Here is a 21048-nt window from a genome sequence, read left to right as displayed (position 1 = left end):
TCGGCAGGTGGACTCTCAACCACTGCGCCACCAGGGAAGCCCCCAACAGTATTTTTTAATCCTTAAAAATTTTCCCTGGGGGGAGGGATACATTTGGAGATTGGGACTGACATACACACACTACTATAAATAAAATAGATAACTAATAAGAACCTACTGTATAGAACAGGGAACTCTACTCAATACTCTGTAATGGCCTATATGGGAAAATAATCTAAAAAAACAGTGGATATATGTGTATGTATAACTGATTCACTTTGCTGTGCACCTGAAACTAACACAACATTGTAAATCAACTATACTCCAATAAAAGTTAAAAAAAATTTTTTTTCCCTTGGAGAGCATGAGCTCTGGAACCAGAGGCTCTGTTTGAACCCCAACTCCCACCTCCACTTACTAGCTGATCTTGGGCACCTTAGGTCACTCTTCTGTTTCCTCACCTGTAACCTGGAGACAGTCTTAGTCCTAGTCTCATAGTCCAGTGGCTCTTAAAGGTGTGGTTTCTGAACAAGGACCAACTGTATAGCACAGGGAACTCTGCTCAATGTTATGTGGCAGCCTGGATGGGAGGGGAGTTTGGGGGAGAATGGATACATGTGTACGTATAGCTGAGGCCCTTTGCTGTGCACCTGAAACTATCACAACATTATGAATTGGCTATACTCCAATATAAAATAAAAAGTTAAGGGCTTCCCTGGTGGCGCAGTGGTTGAGAGTCCGCCTGCCGATGCAGGGGACAAGGGTTCGTGCCCCGGTCCGGGAAGATCCCACATGCCGCAGAGCGGCTAGGCCTGTGAGCCATGGCCGCTGAGCCTGCGCGTCCGGAGCCTGTGCTCCGCAACGGGAGAGGCCACAACAGTGAGAGGCCCGCGCACCATAAAAAAAAAAAAAAAAAGTTAAAAAAAAAAAAGTGTGGTTTCTGGACCGGCAGCATTAGCATGGCCTGGAAATTTGTCGTCAATGCAGATTTTCAGACACTCTGCACATAGGGCCCAGTGATGTGTGTTTTAACAAGCCCTCCAGGAGATTCTGAGACTTGCTCAAATGAGAACTATTATCATAGGCTGTTGGGAGGATTAAATCAATTAAACAAATATACATATTTAGAGCAGTGCCTGGCCCCACAGTGCATACTGTGTAAGCACTCATTATTCTTGTTATTATGGAGAAGGCCTGGGACCCTAGCAGTATGGTGGTGATGGGGGGCTGGCTGTGCCCTCTCTCCCGGTCTGGTGGGGGTCTGGGTTCCTGGTCTCTTGCTAAGTGGAGGCCTTCTCACCTCTCTCTGTTGAAGATGACAGTGAGCTGGACCACGTCACCCCATCCTTGGTGAAAGGTTATTGCTTGGTCCGGGAAACGGGAAAGGTCAGTGCTGGAGGGGTGGAGGGGTGGAGGGGGCCGCGTGCCTGCCTCCTCTCTGCTAGTGGAGATAAAGGAGGTCACTTCGCTCCCCCATGACAGGCATGACAAGAGGGGGGAGCTAAGATGTATAAATGGGGGGCCAGGAGGCGGTGGCGGCACCAACCACAGGAAGCTGCCTTGCTGTGCCACCTCTCACATCTCAGGCAGCCCTGTCCAGCATGGCCAAACGTCCTCTGCTGCTGCTGCTGGCCATGGGGGTGCTGGCTGGGGAGCTGTGGACAGAGGCCCAGGCAGCACCCTACGGAGTGAAGCTTTGCGGCCGTGAATTCATCCGAGCAGTCATCTTCACCTGTGGGGGCTCCTGGTGGAGACGGTCAGACATCCTGGCCTACGAAGCTATGGGTGAGGCTGGGGAGGTGCTGTGTGTGTGTTAGGGGCATTGACAGGACACAAGATGGGTCCAAGGAGCCAGGGACAGAGGTGAGATGAGGGGCTGGGGCAGGAGAGTCCCTCCTCCACCACATGCAGCTGGGGAGATGGGCCAGGCCCTCAAAGCTGTGTCAAGGCTGGGGGAGCCGGATGGGGGAGGGGCAGCAAGCCATCCACACCAGCTAAAAGTCTGCTGCTACTCGGGAGCCCTGTGCCCTGCATTAGGCAAGGCTGCTCTTTGCACAACGCTGGGACGTGCCTTTCAGAAGCCGAAACTAACGTGCTTTCCAAGCCTTCAGGGAAGGGAGTGTGAGGGATGTGGTGAGTAAAAGGCTAGATTTGCCACCTAGTAGGTGACCCTCCTACCAAGTTGCTTTCCTCCCCTGATCCTCTTTATCTGCAAAAGGGAGGCACAGGGCTTCCCTGGTGGCGCAGTGGTTGAGAGTCCACCTGCCGATGCAGGGGACACGGGTTCGTGCCCCGGTCTGGGAAGATCCCACATGCCGTGGAGCGGCTGGGCCTGTGAGCCATGGCCACTGAGCCTGCGCATCCGGAGCCTGTGCTCCGCAATGGGAGAGGCCACAACAGTGACAGGAACGTGTACCGCAAAAAAAAAAAAAAAAAGGGAGGCACAGCCCCTGTATCTTGCAGGTTTGTTAAGCAGCAAAATTCAGTGAAAACAGATTAGGACAAAGTTGAGTGCCTACCATGTGCCAGACACTATTCTAAGTTTTTTTTTTTAAATGGGTATTAATTAAATCATCTACTCTGTATAAAACCCTGGAAGGTAGGAGTTATTATTATCCCCGTTTTGCCGACAAGGAAACGGAAGCTGAGAGATGATAATGGGATTGGTGCTCAGTCAGTTCAGCTCCCAAACACATGTTCTTAACCATCAGGTCCTCAGTAAATAAATAGTAGGGGAAAAGATATGACAGAAGAGGAAAGTCAAGCTCAATGAGGTTGAGTAAGCTGCCCATCAAAGCGGGAACCCAGGCCTGAATGGAATCAAAATCTTTACTCAGGAGGCTGAGTCACAAGAACAGAGAAGTAGCTGGACCAGCCAGGAGCCTGGACTCTGGGTTTGACAGATGAAATCAGCAGCCTCTGCTAGAAGGGGAACTGGGCAGCCAGGGAGCACCAGGGTGAATGCCCCAGCCCTGCCATCCACCTAACCGGTATCCAGCTGGGCACCTGTTTCTGGCCCTTCATGCATCCATTCATCAGCGAGTCTCAGAGGTCAGGCACTGTGGACTTAGACAGAGTCCCCCCACCCAATCCTGACCTTTGAGCAGCCTGCCTATCCTGACCCTACCCTGACCCTGACCTCTCCGCAGCCCATATCATGCCTTTCCTGTCCTATACTGTCTCCTGCTGCAAAGGAGGCCCCTCCTCTACCCAACCTGGCCACACTGAGACCCTTACCCAAACTGTGACTCTCTCCTGTCCCAACTGTGGCCACTGGCCCCTTGCCAGCCCCAATTATACCACCACCCCATTCCAGCCTTTGCCCGCTCCCGTCCCCCTCTGCCAGCCCCTCTTCCTCCGACCTCGCCTGCTGGGGGTTCTAAAGCTGCGGACCCCAGGGTTGGTGGAGGGACCCCTGGGTTCCCTTCATATCCTGGGGTGGGAAGCTCAGTGGGGAGAACGGATCAGAACCTTCTCCAACCCCAAAGATAAAAAGTTCCAAAGGACTCGGCAGCCTGTTGGGGGAGGGGAGGGGCACGTGTCTGCGGAGCTCGGCCACGCCTCAGCGCCGCCCACCCCCTACTACCCCTCCTCAGCCCCCGCGAGGGACTTTCCGGTGCAGCGGAGGGGCGGGGAGCCGAAGCGCAAGGTGCGGAGGCGGCTGGGAGGGGCGGCTCCGCTTCAATTTGCTGTTCGGGTGCTGGACCCCGAGAGACAAGCGGGCCGCGCTGCAGCGCTGGGCCGGGCAGGGCCGGGCCGGACTGGGGGCGTGGGGACGCCATGCGGGGAACCCGGGCCGCTCCCTTCCCGCCGCGGCGGCGGCCGAAGCTGGTTTTGCTGCCTCTGTTGATGCTGCTGTTCTGCAGGACTCGGCCCCAGGGTGAGTTACGGAGCGAACTCGTGTCGGCGCTCTGCCGCCGCGCTCCGCGGAAACGCACATCCTCCAGGGTGAACCGCAATTTTTTGGAATGAATGACAAAGGTCCGGATGCCACTCTGCTCCCCCCCGGGACAGGGACCGGGCGATGAGAGGAGTTGGGGAATGGGCGGCAGCGAGGTGGGAGCCAGGGTCCGGGGTTGGGGGGTGGTAGGGGAAAGGGCTCTTCGGGTTGTAACAGGATGTAGCTGGTAGAGGGAGGGGAGGAGTTATGCCCGAAGCCTGGGGAGCGGTGCCCAACGCCCCCTTCCTGCTGATCACTTCCGTAAGGGGTGGGGGGAGTTCAAGTTCTGGGGTGTGAGGGCGGCTGGGGGAATTGACCCCCTTCCCTCGGACCCTCCCTCCTCCCCCTCCAGGCAGCCCTGGGCCATTGCAGTGCTATGGATTTGGACCCTTGGGCGACTTGAACTGCTCATGGGAGCCTCTTGGGGACCTGGGAGCCCCTTCCACGCTGTACCTCCAGAGCCAGAAGTAGTGAGTACAATGGAGTGATTTGGGGAAACAGAGGCTTTGGAAGAGTGACCACTCAGGTTCTAGACTTCTCAGGTTGAGAGGACCCATTAGTCCTGCCCACCCGCACCCCCCAGCCCTGCCCCACTCTCAAGCCCTTCACTTCCAGGTTCCCTCATTTCCTTGCTGTGTTACCCTAGACCAGTCACTTTCCCTCTCTGAGCCTCTGTTTCTTCCTCTATCAAGTAGTGATAATAATGGAACCTGCCTCTCAAGGCTGGTTCTGAGAATTCAATGAGTTAGGCACTTGGAAAAGAAAATGCTTAATGATTAGAAGCTGTTTTTATTGCTGTGTGACCTTAGGCAAATAGCTTAACCTCTCTGAGCATATGAAAAGATCATTTGGTCTGGTGCCAGGGATGCAGCAGTGAAAGAGACACAGAAAGCCTTGTGGAGCCCACATTCTGAGGGGGTGACTGATGTTGCTTCACAATGAATCACACCTGGAAACACAAATTCATTTCAAATTTGGCTAAGCGAGAGGAGAGGGAAAGGAACATTTGAAGATGGGAACTGGGATGGGAGGCTGGTCTTTTTTTTTTTTTAACGATGGTAAAATACACATAAAATTTACCACCTTTTTTTCTCATTCTTTTTTAAGTGTACAGTTCAGTGGAATGAAGTATAGTCACATTGTTGTGCAACCATCACCACCACCCATGTCCAGAAGCGGGGCGGGGGCTAGGGTTTTAAATTGGTAGAGGATGAGGGAGTAAGAGAAGGTCTTCCCCTTTTTTTTTAACGAGGTGAAATTCACATAACATGAAATTAACCATTTGCCAGTGAACGGTTCAGTGGCATTGAGTACATTCACAATGTTGTGCAACCAGTGCCTCTATCTAGTTCCGAAACATGTCCATCACCCCAAAACGAAGTTCCATCCCCAACAGCGGTCACTTCCCATTCCCTGGCAACTACTAATCTACTTTCTGTCTCTGAGTTTGCCTGTTCTGGACATTTCACATAAATGGGATCATATGGCATGTGGTCTTTTGTATCTGGCTTCTTTCACTTAGCATGTTTCTCAGGTTCATTTATGTCGTAGCGAATCAGAACTTCGTTCCTTTTTGTGGCTGAACAATATTCCACTGTATGGATATACTACGTTCATCCACTCATCTGTTGATGGACATTTGGGTTGTTTCCACCGTTGGGCAATTGCAATTGGGCAATCGTGACTAGCACTGCCTTGAACATAATGTGTACACGTTTTTGAGTCCTGTTTTCAGTTCTTTGGGGTATATGCCTAGGAGTAAGATGGCTGGGGCATATGGCAGTTCTGTGTTTAACTTTTTGAGGAACCACCTAACTGTTTTCTGCAACAGCTACGCCGTTTTATGTTCCTACCAGCAACATAACATAACACATGTGTTTTTGTTGTTTTTTTCTGAAGGCCTTGATTTGAACCTTTGAAATCCAACCCTTTGGGATGTCCTCAACTCCTCTCTCTCTCTCTGTCACCCACAGCAGGCCTTGCCGGCTCTACCTTCTACATTATGCAGAATCTGGCACTCCTCACTTCCTCAGCACCCACCGTAGTCCAGTTCCCATCATCGCTGGCCTGGACCGTGCGGTCACCTCCTCCCTGGACTCGGTTTCCACCCTTAGCCCCACAGTCTGTTCTCCACCACAGCATCCAGAGGACACCTGTGAACTTCGGTTTTGTTTATTTTTTAATATTTCTTTCTTTCTTTATTTGGCTGTTCTGGGTTTTAGTTGCAGCATGTGGGATCTTCGTTGCGGCATGCGGGATCTAGTTCCCTGACCAGGGATCGAACCCGGGCCCCCTGAATTGGGAGCACGGAGTCTTTTTTTTTTTTTATTTTATTTTTGGCTGCGTTGGGTCTTCATTGCTGTGCGCGGGCTTTCTCTAGTTGTGGCGATTGGGGGCTACTCTTCTTTGCGGTGCGTGGGCTTCTCATCGCAGTGGCTTCTCTTGTTGCGGAGCACAGGCTCTAGGCGCGCAGTATTCAGTAGTTGTGGCACACAGGCTCAGTATTTGTGGCTCGTGGGCTTAGTTGCTCTGCGGGGCATGTGGGATCTTAACGGACCAGGCCTGGAACCCCTGTCCCCTGCATCGGCAGGCGGATTCTTAACCACTGGACCACCAGGGAAGTCCCGCACCTGTGAACTTCTGAATCAGGGCATGTCCCTCCCCAGCTCACAGCCCTCCAGGGCTCCCACCTCACTCAGGGTAAAAGCCGAAATCCTTCCTGCAGCCCATCAGGCCCTGTATAATTTGCCTGTCACCTCCCTGCCCTCACCTCCTCCCACTTTCTCGCTCACTCACTCTACTCCAGAGGACAAGCCTGCTCCTCACTGTTCTTCGTAAAACACCAGGCACAGTTTGGCCACAGGACCTTTGCACCAGCTGCTCCCTCTTCCTAAAATGCTCTTCCCGAGGTATTGCGTTGTTCCGCACCACATCCTTCAGGCCTTTATTCAAATGTCTCATCAGAGAGCTTTCCTGACCACCTTTCCTAAGATAGCACTGTCACTCTTCATCCTATCATCACACTGAATCCCTCTCACCCTGCTTTATTGTTCTCTGTATCGCTTATACCACCATCAGTTATATATTTATGAGTTTCTCATTTGCTTCCCCCACTGGAACACCAGCTCCGGATAGTGGATCCTTGCCTGCTTTGGTCATAGTCCTATTCCCAGCTTCTACAACAGAAGTGTATATTTGCTGAGTGAACAGTTGCGTAGAAGTAAATGTGCGTATATGTAATAGGTGCTCACTAAACAAAATAACCAATGCTCATGTAACATGTATTGTGCCCCTGACACTTGCTGTTCTAAATGCGGTCCATTTCTCATCTCATTGTTCCCCTCCCCATTCAGCCCTTTCAGCAAGCACTTTTTAAAAAAGACATTTATTTATTTATTTATTTGGCTGTGCCAGGTCTTAGTTGCGGCACACTCGTTGGGACACGCGGGATCTAGTTCCCTAACCAGGGATCGAACCGTGGTCATTGGGAGCACCGAGTCTGAACCACTGGACCACCAGGGAAGTCCCTCAGGAGGCAATTTTATCACCCTCGTTTTGTAGATGAGGAAACTGAGGCACAGAGAAGTTAAGTTGCTTGCTCAAGGTCACACAGCTCTGAAGAAGGAGAACTGGGATTTGAACCCAGGCAGAAAATATGTTATCATTACGGCTCTGGGCCCAGCCCACCGTATGCTGCCCCGATTCTCGCATCTCTCCTCACAGCCATTCCAACAAAACCTGGACAGTGGCAGTGCCCACTGGGCAGAGCCGGGTGACCATTCCACGGGAACAGCTCACCACGTCTGATGAACTCCTCGTCTGGGTGGCCAGGGCAGGCCAACCTCTCTGGCCCCCAGTCTTCGTGAACCTCGAAACCCGAAGTAACAGGCGGGAGTGGGGGTTTGCTATGTGTGGGGTGGGTGGTCTTGGAGGCCCTGGCTCAATGCACCTCCCCTTCCTCAGTGAAGCCGGATGCCCCCCAACTGTACCCTGATGTGGACTTCTCAGAGGATGACCCCCTAGAGGCCACTGTCCAATGGGCCCCTCCTATGTGGCCACCCCATAAGGTCTTGGTCTGCCAGTTCTACTACCGAAGATGCCAGGAGATGGCCTGGATGCTGGTGAGTGTCAGGGACCCTTTTCCCCCACCCTACTCTGGGCGGGGCCCGGGACATCATTCCCAAATCAGACACCTAGCTCAGAGCTCATTCCTCAGCTGGCCCTGGAGTCTGTCCACATTCCTCACAGAAGGCCTGTACATGCATCTTGTTCAGCTAAAAAATGTTCCCCCAAGATAATCTATAAATTCCATGCAGTCCCAATCCAAATTCCACTTGGAATTTTTTTTTTTTTTTTGGCCATGCCACGAGGTTGTGCTTGCGGGATCTTAGTTCCTCGACCAGGGATTGAACCCGGGCCCTCGGTAGTGAAAGCAAGGAGTCCTAACCACTGGACCTCCAGGGAATTCCTTTCACTTGGAATTTTTGAGAAACTCAGTAAACTTCCTCTAACATTTTTGTGAATGAATAAAAATCCTCAAATAGCTTACCTTAACCTTAAAATAAGAGGTTAACAGCAGACACTTGGCATCTACTGTGTGCTGTCTATTGAATCCTTACAAGAACTCTTTGAGGTAGATGTGTTTTATGCCTACCCATTTTACAGATGATGAACAGAGCCTGGTTTTCAGTAAACGCTCAAAAGTAATAAAAGCAGCTCACATTTCTGAGCACCTGCCACGCGTCAGGGCCCAAGCTAAGCAATCTGCATGGATTATCTTGAGGAGTACCAACCTCCCTATATAGTAGATGCTTTTAAGATCTCTATTTTATAGTTGGGGAAGCTGAACCTCAGAGAGGTTAAACAACTTTCCCAAGTTCACACAGCAAAAAAAATGGAAGACAACTCCAGTGCAATGGGACCCCAGGAGTTGAGGAGCCTGCCCATGCACTTTAAGAGCACAGCACCAAAGTTGCAAGTATTTTTCATCTCATATCTCATTGGCCAGAACTTAGTCACATGGTCTCACCTGATTGCAAGGGAGACTGGGAAATGTAGTCTTTATTCTTGACACACGTTCCTGACAGATACTCAAGGGTTCTATTTCCAAAGGAAGAAGGGGAGAATGGATATTGGGGATAACCCACTATCTCAGTTACAGCTTTTCATGCAAAACACTACGATATAGAGTAGAGTTGTTGTCACTATGAATATTCATGCAATTCAGAGCAATGCTCAGATGCAGACTTTGCAATCTAACTGCCTGGGTATGAATCTCAGCTCCAGAACTCACCAGCCATGTGACCTTGGGTATGTCACTTCCCCGCTCTTGGCCTCGGTTTTCCTCATCTGTAAAATGAGAATAATATTAATAATAGAATTTACCACCTACTGCTATACCTGGCACAGAGGATAATCCACTTGTCTCTTTTTTCCAGGGATTGTCCCAATTTTAAAACCAAAAGCCCTGTGTCCTAGGAACCCACTTGATCCCAGGCAAAGCAGGACAGTGTTGGTCATCCTATTGACATATAAGGCCAGGTACTTTCAATTCAATCTTCAGCCTCATCATTCTCCCCTGTCTCTCCCCCAGCTGGAACCTGAAGTGAAATCCATACCCCTGACCCCTGTTGATATCCAGGACCTGGAGCTAGCCACTGGCTATGAGGTATCTGGCCGCTGTCACGTGGAGGAAGAAGAGGATCTGTGGAGCGAGTGGAGCCCCATTCTGTCCTTCCAGACACCACCCTCTGGTGAGGATCTCTGGGCTTACCCCTACACCCTCAGCCCCTCTCCTGGAAGTCTGGCCAATCATGCCATTCTTATTTGTCATATTTTATAGTTGGGAAAGCTGAACCTCAGAGAGGTTAAGCAACTTTCCTAAGCTCACACAGCAAAAAAAAAAATTGAAGACAACTCCAGCGCAGTGGGACCCCAGGAGTCGGGGAGCCTGCCCTTGCACTTTAAGAGCACAACCCCAGAGTTGCACGTATCTTTCATCTCATATCTCATTGGCTAGAACTTAGTCACATGGTCTCTCCTTTTTTCATCCTTTCCAGCTCCAAAAGATGTGTGGATATCAGGGAACATCTGTGGGGCACCAGGCAGACAGGAACCCCTGCTTCTGTGGAAGGTGAGTTGTGAGGACCATGTCTCTGCACGTGTCAGGAAACCCCAAATAACAGTGACGTAGAGGACTTCCCTGGTGGTCCAGTGGCTAAGGCTCCGTACTGCCAATGCAGGGGGCCCGGGTTTGATCCCTGGTCGGGGAACTAGATCCCACATGCTGCAGCTAAAGATCCCACATGCTGCAACTAAAAGATTCCTCATGCCACAACGAAGATCCTGCATGCTGCAACTAAGACCCAACACAGCCAAATAAATAAAATAAATAAATATTAAAAAACCAAAAAACAATGTTGTAGGGAGTTCCCTGGTGGTCCTGTGGTTAGGACTCTGGGCTTTCTCTGCCGAGAGCCTGGGTTCGGTGCCTGGTTGGGAATGAAAATCCTGCTGAGCAGTGGGGCAAAAAAAAACAAACCAACCAAGAAAACAAAAGAACAAGCCAAACCAAAAAACCCCCCCAAAACAATGATGTAAACAAGACGAAGGTTACTATGCTGCCCTCTTGAGGTTGCTTCAGGGCTTCAAGGAGGGGATGCTCAGAGAGGTCCTGGCATAGTGCTGGGTGCAGAGAAAGACTCCACCAATGTTGGCTGAATCTAGGAGATCTGAGCTGAGACATGAAGATGGGTACAAGTGTTCCAGTCGGGGGGACACCAGGTGCAAAGATTTAGAAGCAAGACTAGGCTCAGCTCCACAAAATACAGCAGAATATGCTAAGGACTTTGATGCTAGTATTAAAGGGCATTGTGAGATGACAGACAAGAGTGAAACAGTCCTCACTGATGCAAATCTGCCGCGCACCTACCGTGTTCCAGACATTGCAAGGCCCTGGCTCACAGTAAATATGGCAAGAGACAAAACAACAGGACTCATACTTTCTTGGGCCACACAATCTAATATCACTAACTTTAACCATGCATAATACTTACAGAGCTCTTATTATGTGCCAGGTCCTCGCCTCCAACACTTATTTACATTCACTAACTTTACAGATGAGAAAATGAGACATAGAGAGGCTACCCCAAACCAAACAACAGCTATGTGGCAGAGCTGAGGTTCTCTGGCTTTCAAACCTTAATTCACAGTTTCAGTGCCTCTGTTTTATTATTTTTTTTAATTCATTTTTTTTCTTACTTTTTTGGCCATGCTGCACGACATGTGGGATCTTAGTTCCCCAACCGGGGATCAAACCTGTGCCCCCTGCATTGGAAGTGCAGAGTCTTAACCACTGGACTGCCAGGGACGTCCCTCATGCCTCTATTTTATAACACATACTTTGTAATGCCCCCTTACTATACTGAAATGAAATACATAGCTAATATAACCCATATATACATATATTTTAAAATGTGTATAATACAGTGTATTGTATTATAGCATACCGTGTAGAGTGTATTGTAATATTCAGTAGAAAATAAAGGGGAAATAAGGCTACTACGTAATGGCAAAATATTCAGTTCACCAGTATGATATGAATAGTAAATCTGTATGTACCTCATAACGTGGCTTTAAAATACATAAAGTAAAAATCGAGGGGCTTCCCTGGTGGCGCAGTGGTTGGGAGTCCACCTGCCGATGCAGGGGACGCGGGTTCGCGCCCCGGTCCGGGAGGATCCCATATGCCGCGGAGCGGCTGGGCCCGTGAGCCATGGCCGCTGAGCCTGCGCGTCCGGAGCCTGTGTTCTGCAACGGGAGAGGCCCGCATACCGCAAAAAAAAAAAAAAAAAAAAATCGATAGAACTACAAGGAGAACTCCATAGAGTCCACAACCGTCGTGGGAGATTTTAACATACCCCTCTAAGTAATTTCATAACAAGCAGATGGAAAAACAAGTCAAGATCCAGAGAATCTGAACATATGCATAACAAACAACCTAATGGACTCACATAGGAAACATCAGAACATGCATTCTCTCCATATGCCAACAGGACATTTACCAAAATCATCCACATGCTAGGCTATTGAGCTGGTTTCCAAGGACTTCAAAGGGATGAGGTGATGCTGGGCACATTGAAAAATTCTCTGATCAGAACACAGATTGTGCTGGAAATAGATAATAAAAAGTGCTTAGAAAGTCCCCGTATGTTCAGGATATTTCAAAATTCAGTGAATGTTAAAACCAGGTCCCAAAAGGTTTTGTATTTATACATCAAAATGTGTTTGGTTCTAGGATCAGTTAAAATTATTAGACAGGTTTTTCATCTACAGAAGTTTCCAGTTGGGATGACCTTCAAAAGTCACAAGGGACGTGGGACAATTTTTTTATTTTTAGGAGAGGGTAGTGTCCCTGGCTCTTGCCCATCAAATACCAATCATTGAGGCAACCAAATATTCTCACACGTTTCCCCAAAGCACTCTGGAGGGTACTATCCTCTTTGCTATGCGTAATTACTCCTCTATACAACAGTGGGAATTTTGCAGTTCCTAAGAACTGCACAAGACAGACTAAGGTAAGGTGAGGGAAGACAGGGTCATATAAGTGCATGGTCAGATCCTGCCTGTCTTTAGTTAAAATCTTTTTTATTTATTTATTTATTTTATTTATATTTTTGGCTGCATTGGGTCTTCGTTGCTGCGCGCGGGCTTTCTCTAGTTGCGGCGAGCAGGGACTACTCTTCGTTGCGGTGCGCGGGCTTCTCATTGCAGTGGCTCCTCTTGTTGCAGAGCATGGGCTCTAGGCGCGCGGGCTTCAGTAGTTGTGGCACGCAGGCTCAGTAGTTGTGGCTCACGGGCTTAGTTGCTCCGTGGCATGTGGGATCTTCCCGGACCAGGGCTTGAACCCATGTCCCCTGCATTGGCAGGTGGATTCTTAACCACTGTGCCACCAGGGAAGTCCTAGTTAAAATCTTGATAATTTGTTTGTCATGGTTTTTCTTTTTTGCATTAATTTTTTTTAATTAAAAAAAATTTTTTTTGACCACGCCGAGCCTCACGTGGGATCTTAGTTCCCCGACCAGGGATCAAACCCATGCCCCCTGCATTGGAAGCGCAGAGACTCAACCACTGGACCACCAGGGAAATCCCTGCATTAATTTTTTTTTTTTTTTTTTTTTTTTTTTTGTGGTACTTGGGCCTCTCACTGTTGTGGCCTCTCCCATTGCGGAGCACAGGCTCCGGACGCGCAGGCTCAGCGGCCATGGCTCACGGGCCCAGCCGCTTCGCGGCATGTGGGATCTTCCCAGACCGGGGCACAAACCCGTGTCCCCTGCATCGGCAGGCGGACTCTCAACCACTGCGCCACCAGGGAAGCCCCCTGCATTAATTTTGATTGATTAAAATATTGCGTACAACAGGGTCCTACTGTATAGCACAGGGAACTATATTCAATACCCTGGATAAACCATAATGGAAAAGAATATGAAAAAGAATGTACACATATGTATAACTGAGTCACTTTGCTGTACAGCAGTAATTAACACAACATTGTAATTCAACTATACTTCAACTACAACTATACTGAAAAATAAAAAAAAATTTTTTTAAATATTGCATTAAAATATAATTCATCTTGATTGGATTTTTGGTATCCTCTTGTTTTGCCGCCAAGGTGAGTGCCTCACTCACCTCACCCTAATTCTGGCCCAGGAGCTGTATTCTAATTCCACCTCTGCCACTGAGCCACTCTTGAGACTCGGTTTCTTCATCTTAGAGTGAAACAAAAACATTTCACAGACTGGTTTGTCAGGTGACCTCACTGAGAAGCACAGTATGTGCCTGATAAATGGGAGATATTAACCACTTCTTCCCCTCATCCCTCAGGCCTCGGGGCACTGCGTGCAGGTGAGCTACAGAGTCTGGTTCCAGATTAAAGATCAGGAGGTGATCCAGGAGGAGACCTCATGTTGCAACATCTCCATCCCCACTCAAGCGGAGTGGGCTGGGGTGTCCGCCATCAACGCCACAAGCTGGGAGCCTCCTACCAACCTCTCTTTGGCCTGCTTGGGTAAGAGGCTGTGAGCTTCCTCTGAGCAATGCCCTGGAGGTGCAAGAGGGGACTTCCCGAGTGGACAGCTGAGATTTCTCCTCCTTATCCTCTAGGTCCAGGCTTTGCCCCTCGTGGTGTGGTGGTCAGCATCATCCCTGTAAGCTCGGATCTGCTGGTGACTTGGCAACAGGGGTCCGGGGGGCTGCAGGAGCATGTGGTGGACTGGGCTCGAGATGGTGACCCCCTGGAGGATCTCAACTGGGTCTGGCTTCCTCCTGGAAACCTCAGTGCTGTGTTGCCAGGTGAGGCCCCAGGACACCTGGGTTCCCATTTCAGCTGTTGGAGAGTGGACTGATGGCTGGATTTGCAGAAGAGAGTGTTCAAGTATCATTAATTCGTGCAAGAAATATTCATTGACTACCTACTGTGTGCCAGGCCATGTTCTAGACACTGATACACAGTGATGGTCACTGATGCGTATTGGCATTTACCATAAGCATTAAATCATTCAAACTTCCTTATAAAGTAGGTTTCTGCTATTATCATACAGAGAAAGAAAAAGGCCCAGAGAGGTTAAGCAACTCACCTGAGGCCAGACAGCAAGTATGTGGTAGAACCAGGATTTGAACGACATAGTCGGGCTCCTGAAGCTAAACCCTGAACCATCACCCTACTGTCCTCTCAGCAGCATCCCCACCCTCATCCCCACCAACATCTCCATCCTCATCTTGTAGGGCAGGCACCCAATGAAACAAAAAACAAGTACATCTGTAATGTAATTGGGGCAAAGTAAATCAGGGTAAGGGAGAGGAGGGAGGATAGCTATGTCAGAAAAAAAAGGTAGGAAAGGTCTCTCTGGGAAGGTGCTATTTGAACTAAGACCTGAAGGAGGCGAGACAGAGAGCCATGAGGATGTCTAAGGGAAAAGCAAGAGGGAACAAACAGTGCAAAGGCCCTGGGGCAGGATTGTGCCTGATGTGTTAGAGCAGCAGTGAGGAGGCCAGCGTGGCTGGAGTGGAATGAGCAAGGGGGAAAGTGGGAGGAGGTGAGGGCAGGGAGGTGATGGGGCAGAGTGTGCAAAGCCTTGTGGGTCGTGGGGAGAACTTTGGCTTTTGTTCTGAGTCAGGTGGGAGCCACAGAGGGTTCTGTGCAGAGGAAGGATGTGTCCTGACTCAGGTGCTTACAGGCGCCCCCTGGCTGCTGTGGGAGGAACAGACTGGGAGGGCAAGGGTTGGAGGTAAGAGACCCAGGAGAAGGGACTGTGTATGTCCAGGTGGGACATGGTGGGAACTGGACCAGGTGGGGACCAAGGAAGGGAGAGAAGCAGGCAGATTCTTGTTGTGGAGTCTTAGAGCAGAATTTTGGGGACCCGTTTGGATATGTTGCACCTCATGTGCTCATCCAAGTGGAATTGTCCATGGGACTGTCAGATACTCAAGTCTCAGGTCTAGCAATAAGTTCTAGGCGGAGATTTAACACTGGGGAGTCTGTCCTTGGTGTAAAGAACTTGGGAGAGCATGAGAAGGTGTTGAGCGAGAGATTTAACACAGAGTCCCAAGACCCATGAGTATATATGGACAAAAGAAGAGGAGCCCCAATTCTGGAAAATTCCCAGTTGGGGAAGCCCATATGGCAGCATTAGGTTTTGAGAAGGGATTTCAGGAGCCTTACTTACTGTGATGAGCGGTGTCAGGGCCCCACTCATAGTCCAGCATTTGACTATCTCCCAGCCTCTGGCACCTGCATTCCTGGCCTGAGGGCTTTTTCTGATCTGAAGCATTTTGCCTGCCTGGACAGCTGGAAGTGCCGGGGAATCAAAGCCCCTCAGAGGCAGCCCTCTACCAATGACTGATGTTGGTTGATGGATAAATACCCCAGCTCCCACCCTCCTCGGGTGGGACGGTGCTCAGGATCGTGCTCTCTGCTGCCACACAGAGTTCGCCAGCAGGACTGAGCCTTGGTTGGCCATGTTGGGAACTTGTTCTCTAACACATATTTACTGGGTGACTCTCCTTCCCTGCTTCACTTCCCCACTGCCCTATTGGTGTTTTCTGGGGTTGCCTCCCAGATCAGTTACATTTATTCAAATTCTTATATCAAGGTGTCCTTCTGGGGACACAAATGAAGATTCCTACAAAATAAGAAATGAGTCGGGGAGGGGAGCCAACTCTAACTGGTCTTTGCTCCTCCCCCACTCAGGGGATTTCGAAGGAGGGGTGCCCTACCAAATCACGGTGACAGCAGTCTCTCCTTGGGGCTTGGCCCCTGCCCCCTCCGTCTGGAAGTTCAGAGAGGAACTAGGTAAGTGGTGGGGCTGGAGGATGGAGGGTCCTGGAACCCTGGCAGAACTTGACCCGCTGACTTTCTCTCACCAGTACCCCTGGCAGGGCCAGTGCTTTGGCGACTCCAGGATAGCCCCCCAGGGACCCCTGCTGTAGCGTGGGGAGAGGTCCCAAGGCACCAACTTCGGGGCCATCTCACCCACTACACCCTGTGTGCACAGAGTGGGACCAGGCCTTCTGTCTGCATGAATGGTGAGCTCCACTGCCGCCTGCCCCTGTTCCCAGCCCCCACAAGACCCACCCATCAGCCTACCCCTCCCCTTACCCCCAGATGGGCCCCTTTGGCTCCCTCTCAGCCCCTGGGAGAACACACACTATCATGGGTTCCCTAGTGGATAATAACCCCGGTGGCTATCAACGTAATAGACTGTCATTTGGCTATTAAAAAAGGAGACTCCGATCTATATTTATTGACATTGAAAGATGCCTGTCATATCTTATTAAGTGAAAAAGATAAAAGGATTGTAAAACTTTGTGGGGTTCCGTTTTTGTAAAATAAACCCAGCACTGAGTGAAGCAGAGGCACACATATGAAAAGAAATTCCCCCACAATGTCAATAGGGACTGTAGGATTACATATGATTTTTTTTTTTTTTTTTTTTTTTTGCGGTATGCGGGCCTCTCACTGTTGTGGCCTCTCCCGTTGCGGAGCACAGACTCCGGACGCGCAGGCTCAGCAGCCATGGCTCACGGGCCCAGCCGCTCCGCGGCATGTGGGATCCTCCCGGACCAGGGCACGAACCCGTGTCCCCTCCATCGGCAGGCGGACTCTCAACCACTGTGCCACCAGGGAAGCCCACAAATTCCTTTTTAAAATACCTTTTTTACCCTTTCCACTCCAGTTTTATTGAGATGTAATTGACAGCATCACCGTGTAAGTTTAAGGTATACAGTGCAACGGTTTGGCTTACGAATATTGTGAAATGATTCCCATAAGTTTAGTTAACATCCATCATCTCATATAGATACAATAAAAAGAAAGAGCAGAACAATAATAAAAATTAAAAATATCCTTTTTTTCTAATTACCAAAGTTATCTGTTCTTTTTTTAAAAACTGACACATTGAAGTATACTCAAGTATATCGTCATTCTCATCATTTCACTGATACGGACAATGCAGCTTCCATATTTTGCCATGTGTACGTTAACATAGAGATAGGAGTTGTGCTTTTTGAAAATTTTAAACTTCTTTATTATAGAAAATTTCAAGCACAAACAAAAGTTGGAAAAAGGGCTTCCCTGGTGGCGCAGTGGTTGAGAGTCCGCCTGTCGATGCAGGGGACACGGGTTCGGGCCCCAGTCCGGGAAGATCCCACATGCCGCGGAGCGGCTGGGCCCGTGAGCCATGGCCGCTGAGCCTGCGCGTCCAGAGCCTGTGCTCCGCAACGGGAGAGGCCACAACAGTGTGAGGCCCGCATATCACAAAAAAAAAAAGAAAAAAATTTGGAAAAATAGTATAACAAATCCTTGTGTACCCACCATCCAGTTTCAATGGTTTTCTGCATTTTATCAATCTTGTTTCAATTTATCCCCCCCTTTTTTTTTCTAGAGCCTTTGGCATCATTTCACCCCTAAATAATTTGGTACTTCAGCATTTGTCTCTAACCGATAAAGCCTTTTTTTTTAACATAGATACTTTGCCATGATTGCACCTTGCACAAGTATATAGATATCCTTAGGTTAAAAATCATATATATTTATGTGTACATGTACCTATAATTAAAAGAGGACTATGTTATAGGCCCCTGAAGCTTATGAACGTGATGTTTTGCAACTTTCTTTTTCTCACCCGATTTCACTTGGACACCTTTCTGTGGCAGTATATCTTGATCTGTATTCATGTCTCCTGTAATCCTATAACAAACCAAAGAGCTGCTTCCTCTCTTGGCTTAAAAACCAAAAAGGGCAATTCAGTTAAAAAGTAAACAAAAACAGTTCCGGGAGATGCAAATGTATTCCCCTCGTCTGGGGTGAATTTCCCGTCACTGGATTCTGTGCAGGTGAGGGATATGATACTCATGCATCCTTTTATTTATGCAAATATACAGTCGACCCTTGAACAGCAGGTTCGAACTGCGCAGGTCCAGTTATACATGACTTTTTTCAATAGTAAATAGTACAGTACTATCTGCGTTTGGTTGAATCTGCAAATGTGGAACTGGGCATCCAGAGGAACCACAGATAAGGAGGGTGGACTATAAATTATACTGTACTTAGATTTTTTAAAGAGTGGAGGGTCGGCACCCCTAACCTCTGCATTGTTCAAAGGTCAACTGTGTATCTTTTTTTTTTTTGGTTTCGTTGGGTCTTTGTTGCTGCACGTGGGCTTTCTCTAGTTGCAGCGAGCGGGAGCTACTCTTTGTTGCGGTGCACGGGCTTCTCATTGTGGTGGCTTCTCTTGTTGCGGAGCGTGGGCTCTAGGCGTGCAGGCTCAGTAGTTGTGGCGCACAGGCTTAGTTGCTCCACGGCATGTGGGATCTTCCCGGACCAGGGCTTGAACCGGGGCTTGAACCCGTGTCCCCTGCGTTGGCAGGCGGATTCTAAACCACTGTGCCACCAGGTTAAGTCCCCTGTATATCATTTTTGAGTGCTTTTTATGTGCAGGCGCTGATCCAGGTGCTGGGAATATGGCCCTCGTGGAGCTAACTTTCTAATGGGGGACATGAAGGTATAGACAAAGTAAATAAGGTCTAAGCAGTGTGTCAGATGGTGATAAGTGGTGGATAGAGAATAAAGCAAGGAAGATGAGTGGTGAAGCAGGCGCTATTTTACTCGCGGGGCGGGGGCGGTCAGGGAAGGCCTCACTGAGAAGGTGACCTTGCAGCAAAGAGCTGAAGGAGATGAGGAAGGAGCCATGTGGATATCTGGGGGAGAGTGTTGCAGACAGCATGGCACGTGCAAAGGTCCTGAGATGGGACTTGACTGCCTCCCCAACCGCTCTGGGTGTGTCCTTCAGTGAGTGGCAGCACCCGGACCATCACCCTGCCCGACCTTCACTGGGGTACCTGTGAGCTGTGGGTGACCGCGTCCACCATCGCAGGACAGGGCCCACCGGGTCCAAGCCTCCGCTTTCACCTACCAGGTATGGGCCTGGGGCAGGACTGCCATGGGAGGGGTCCCGGAGAGAGGGGCATTGGAGGGCGTTATGTAATCATTACTGAACTTCAGGGGGTGGACATGTAGACTTCGGGATGTTGACGATGCTAAATACTGCTGTGGATTATCAAGCAATGTGTCTCTGACCCTTTCACCCCATCCCTGACCTTGACCTTTTCACAAGCCCCACTCCCACCCCAAGATTTCCCCCACCCTTAGCCCCTACCCATTCATAGGCCCTGCCCTTTTATCCACCTCCCTGACCTATTCCCAGCTCCACCCATGAGCCTTACCTGACCCCTCCCCACCTCCCTGGTGTCCAGATGTTCTTCTGCCCCTCCCCCCTCCCTCCAGATAACACCCTGAAATGGAAAGTTCTGCCAGTTGTCCTTCTCGTATGGGGTTTGCTCCTGACGGGCTGCGGCGTGAGCTTAGCTACCTCTGGAAGGTGAGGCTGTCAGACACATGGGTCTCTGCCCAGGTTGGGAGGACAGCTGGACATTAGCTGAGCTTGGGGAGAGATGTGGTAAGGGGATGATGCTTCAGGGCTCTGTGACGTTCCTGGACCCTACGATCTGGGCATGGGTGTCTAGCCGCCTGGATTCCCTGCCCTGACTCTTACCTGCTTGCCAGGTGCGTCCACCTGCGGCACAAGGTACTACCCCACTGGGTCTGGGAGAAGGTTCCTGATCCTGCCAACAGTAATTTCAGCCTGCCCCACATGAAGGTGAGCAGAAAGCTGGGCTCATCAGGGCCCTTTGGGGGATTGGGGAAACCTCAGACAGTGGGGAGTAGGTGAGAATTGGCGGGTATGAGGGGAGGAATCTCAGCCTCTTCTCTTCCCAGGAGGTGCCCCAGGCCCAGCCCCCTGGGGACTTGCCCATCCTGGAAGTGGAGGAGATAGAGCAGGTACCGATTATGGAGGCCCCCCAGGCCTCAGCCCCACTGGACTCTGGATATGAGAAACACTTCCTGCCCACACCCGAGGAGCTGGGCTTTCTGGGCCACACCCCAGGTTCCAGGTTACGGACTGAACCAACCCCAGGAGGGGAGAGGGGTGCTCATTTGACAGATGAAGACACTGAGGCTCAAGGAAGCTGAGTCACTTGCTTGAGGACACCCAGCCAAGGAAGAGCTGAGATTGAAGGACCCCTACAGAAAAGGGCCTGGTCCTACAGGGAATATACGGATGGATGAGGGAGCAAAGAAAAATACATAAAATCCAGAGTGGCGGGTGCCTTCCCAAATCTGTCCTGCTGCTATAACAGAACTGTAGTTGGGTACACTGCCAGCCTCCCTTGCAGCTGGGTGCAGCCACGGACTGAGTTCTTATGAGTGGAACATAAGCAGAAGTGACATGTGCCTCCAGTGGGTCTGCGTGGGGACTCTTCCACATTCCCTTCCCTTTCCCGTGAGCTGGAGCATTGATGTGCCCTGTGATCCAGCTCTGGCCACACCCAAGGTGAAGGCGGAGCAAGAAATGGAAAGGAACCCGAGTTCCTGAGTGAACGCCTGGATCAGAAGTGCCCAGAGAAATAAATTCTTTCTGTTTTGATAGCTACTGTAGCTTGAGGTCTTTTTGTTACGGCAGCCATATCTACACTCTCACTGATTCATAGTCTTTGATTCTAGCAGAGTG

The 21048-nt window shown here is 49.9% G+C and overlaps 2 protein-coding genes across 2 annotated transcripts; both read left to right on the top strand.

Moving 5' to 3' along the window:
- Positions 1-1485: 1485 nt before the first annotated feature.
- On the top strand, positions 1486-1796 carry RLN3 (relaxin 3). Its single transcript, XM_060006466.1, is given in 2 exon segments — positions 1486-1545; positions 1548-1796. Coding segments are annotated over 2 exon segments (309 nt in total).
- Positions 1797-3759: 1963 nt separating this feature from the next.
- IL27RA (interleukin 27 receptor subunit alpha) lies at positions 3760-20960 on the top strand. Its single transcript, XM_060006625.1, has 14 exons — positions 3760-3859; positions 4272-4389; positions 7643-7800; positions 7883-8040; positions 9513-9672; positions 9979-10052; positions 13805-13988; positions 14084-14272; positions 16170-16271; positions 16346-16504; positions 19270-19395; positions 19764-19857; positions 20043-20136; positions 20256-20960. The coding sequence occupies exons 1-14, from the start codon at positions 3760-3762 to the stop codon at positions 20508-20510; spliced, it is 1971 nt and encodes a 656-aa protein (XP_059862608.1). The 3' UTR covers positions 20511-20960.
- The last annotated feature ends 88 nt before the right edge of the window (positions 20961-21048 follow it).

Source organism: Delphinus delphis, chromosome 3 (genome assembly GCF_949987515.2).
Source record: "Delphinus delphis chromosome 3, mDelDel1.2, whole genome shotgun sequence".
NCBI classification, from domain to species: Eukaryota; Metazoa; Chordata; class Mammalia; order Artiodactyla; family Delphinidae; genus Delphinus; species Delphinus delphis.
Note: the sequence above shows the minus strand (reverse complement) of the source record. Positions and strands in the feature narration are given on the sequence as shown.

Coding starts and splice junctions, on each gene's coding strand:
- IL27RA (XM_060006625.1), top strand. CDS start 3,760: ATGCGGGGAACCCGGGCCGCTCCCTTCCCGCCGCGGCGGCGGCCGAAG. Junction 19,396..19,763: donor CCTCCGCTTTCACCTACCAG/GTATGGGCCTGG, acceptor CCCTCCCTCCAG/ATAACACCCTGAAATGGAAA. Junction 19,858..20,042: donor AGCTTAGCTACCTCTGGAAG/GTGAGGCTGTCA, acceptor CCTGCTTGCCAG/GTGCGTCCACCTGCGGCACA.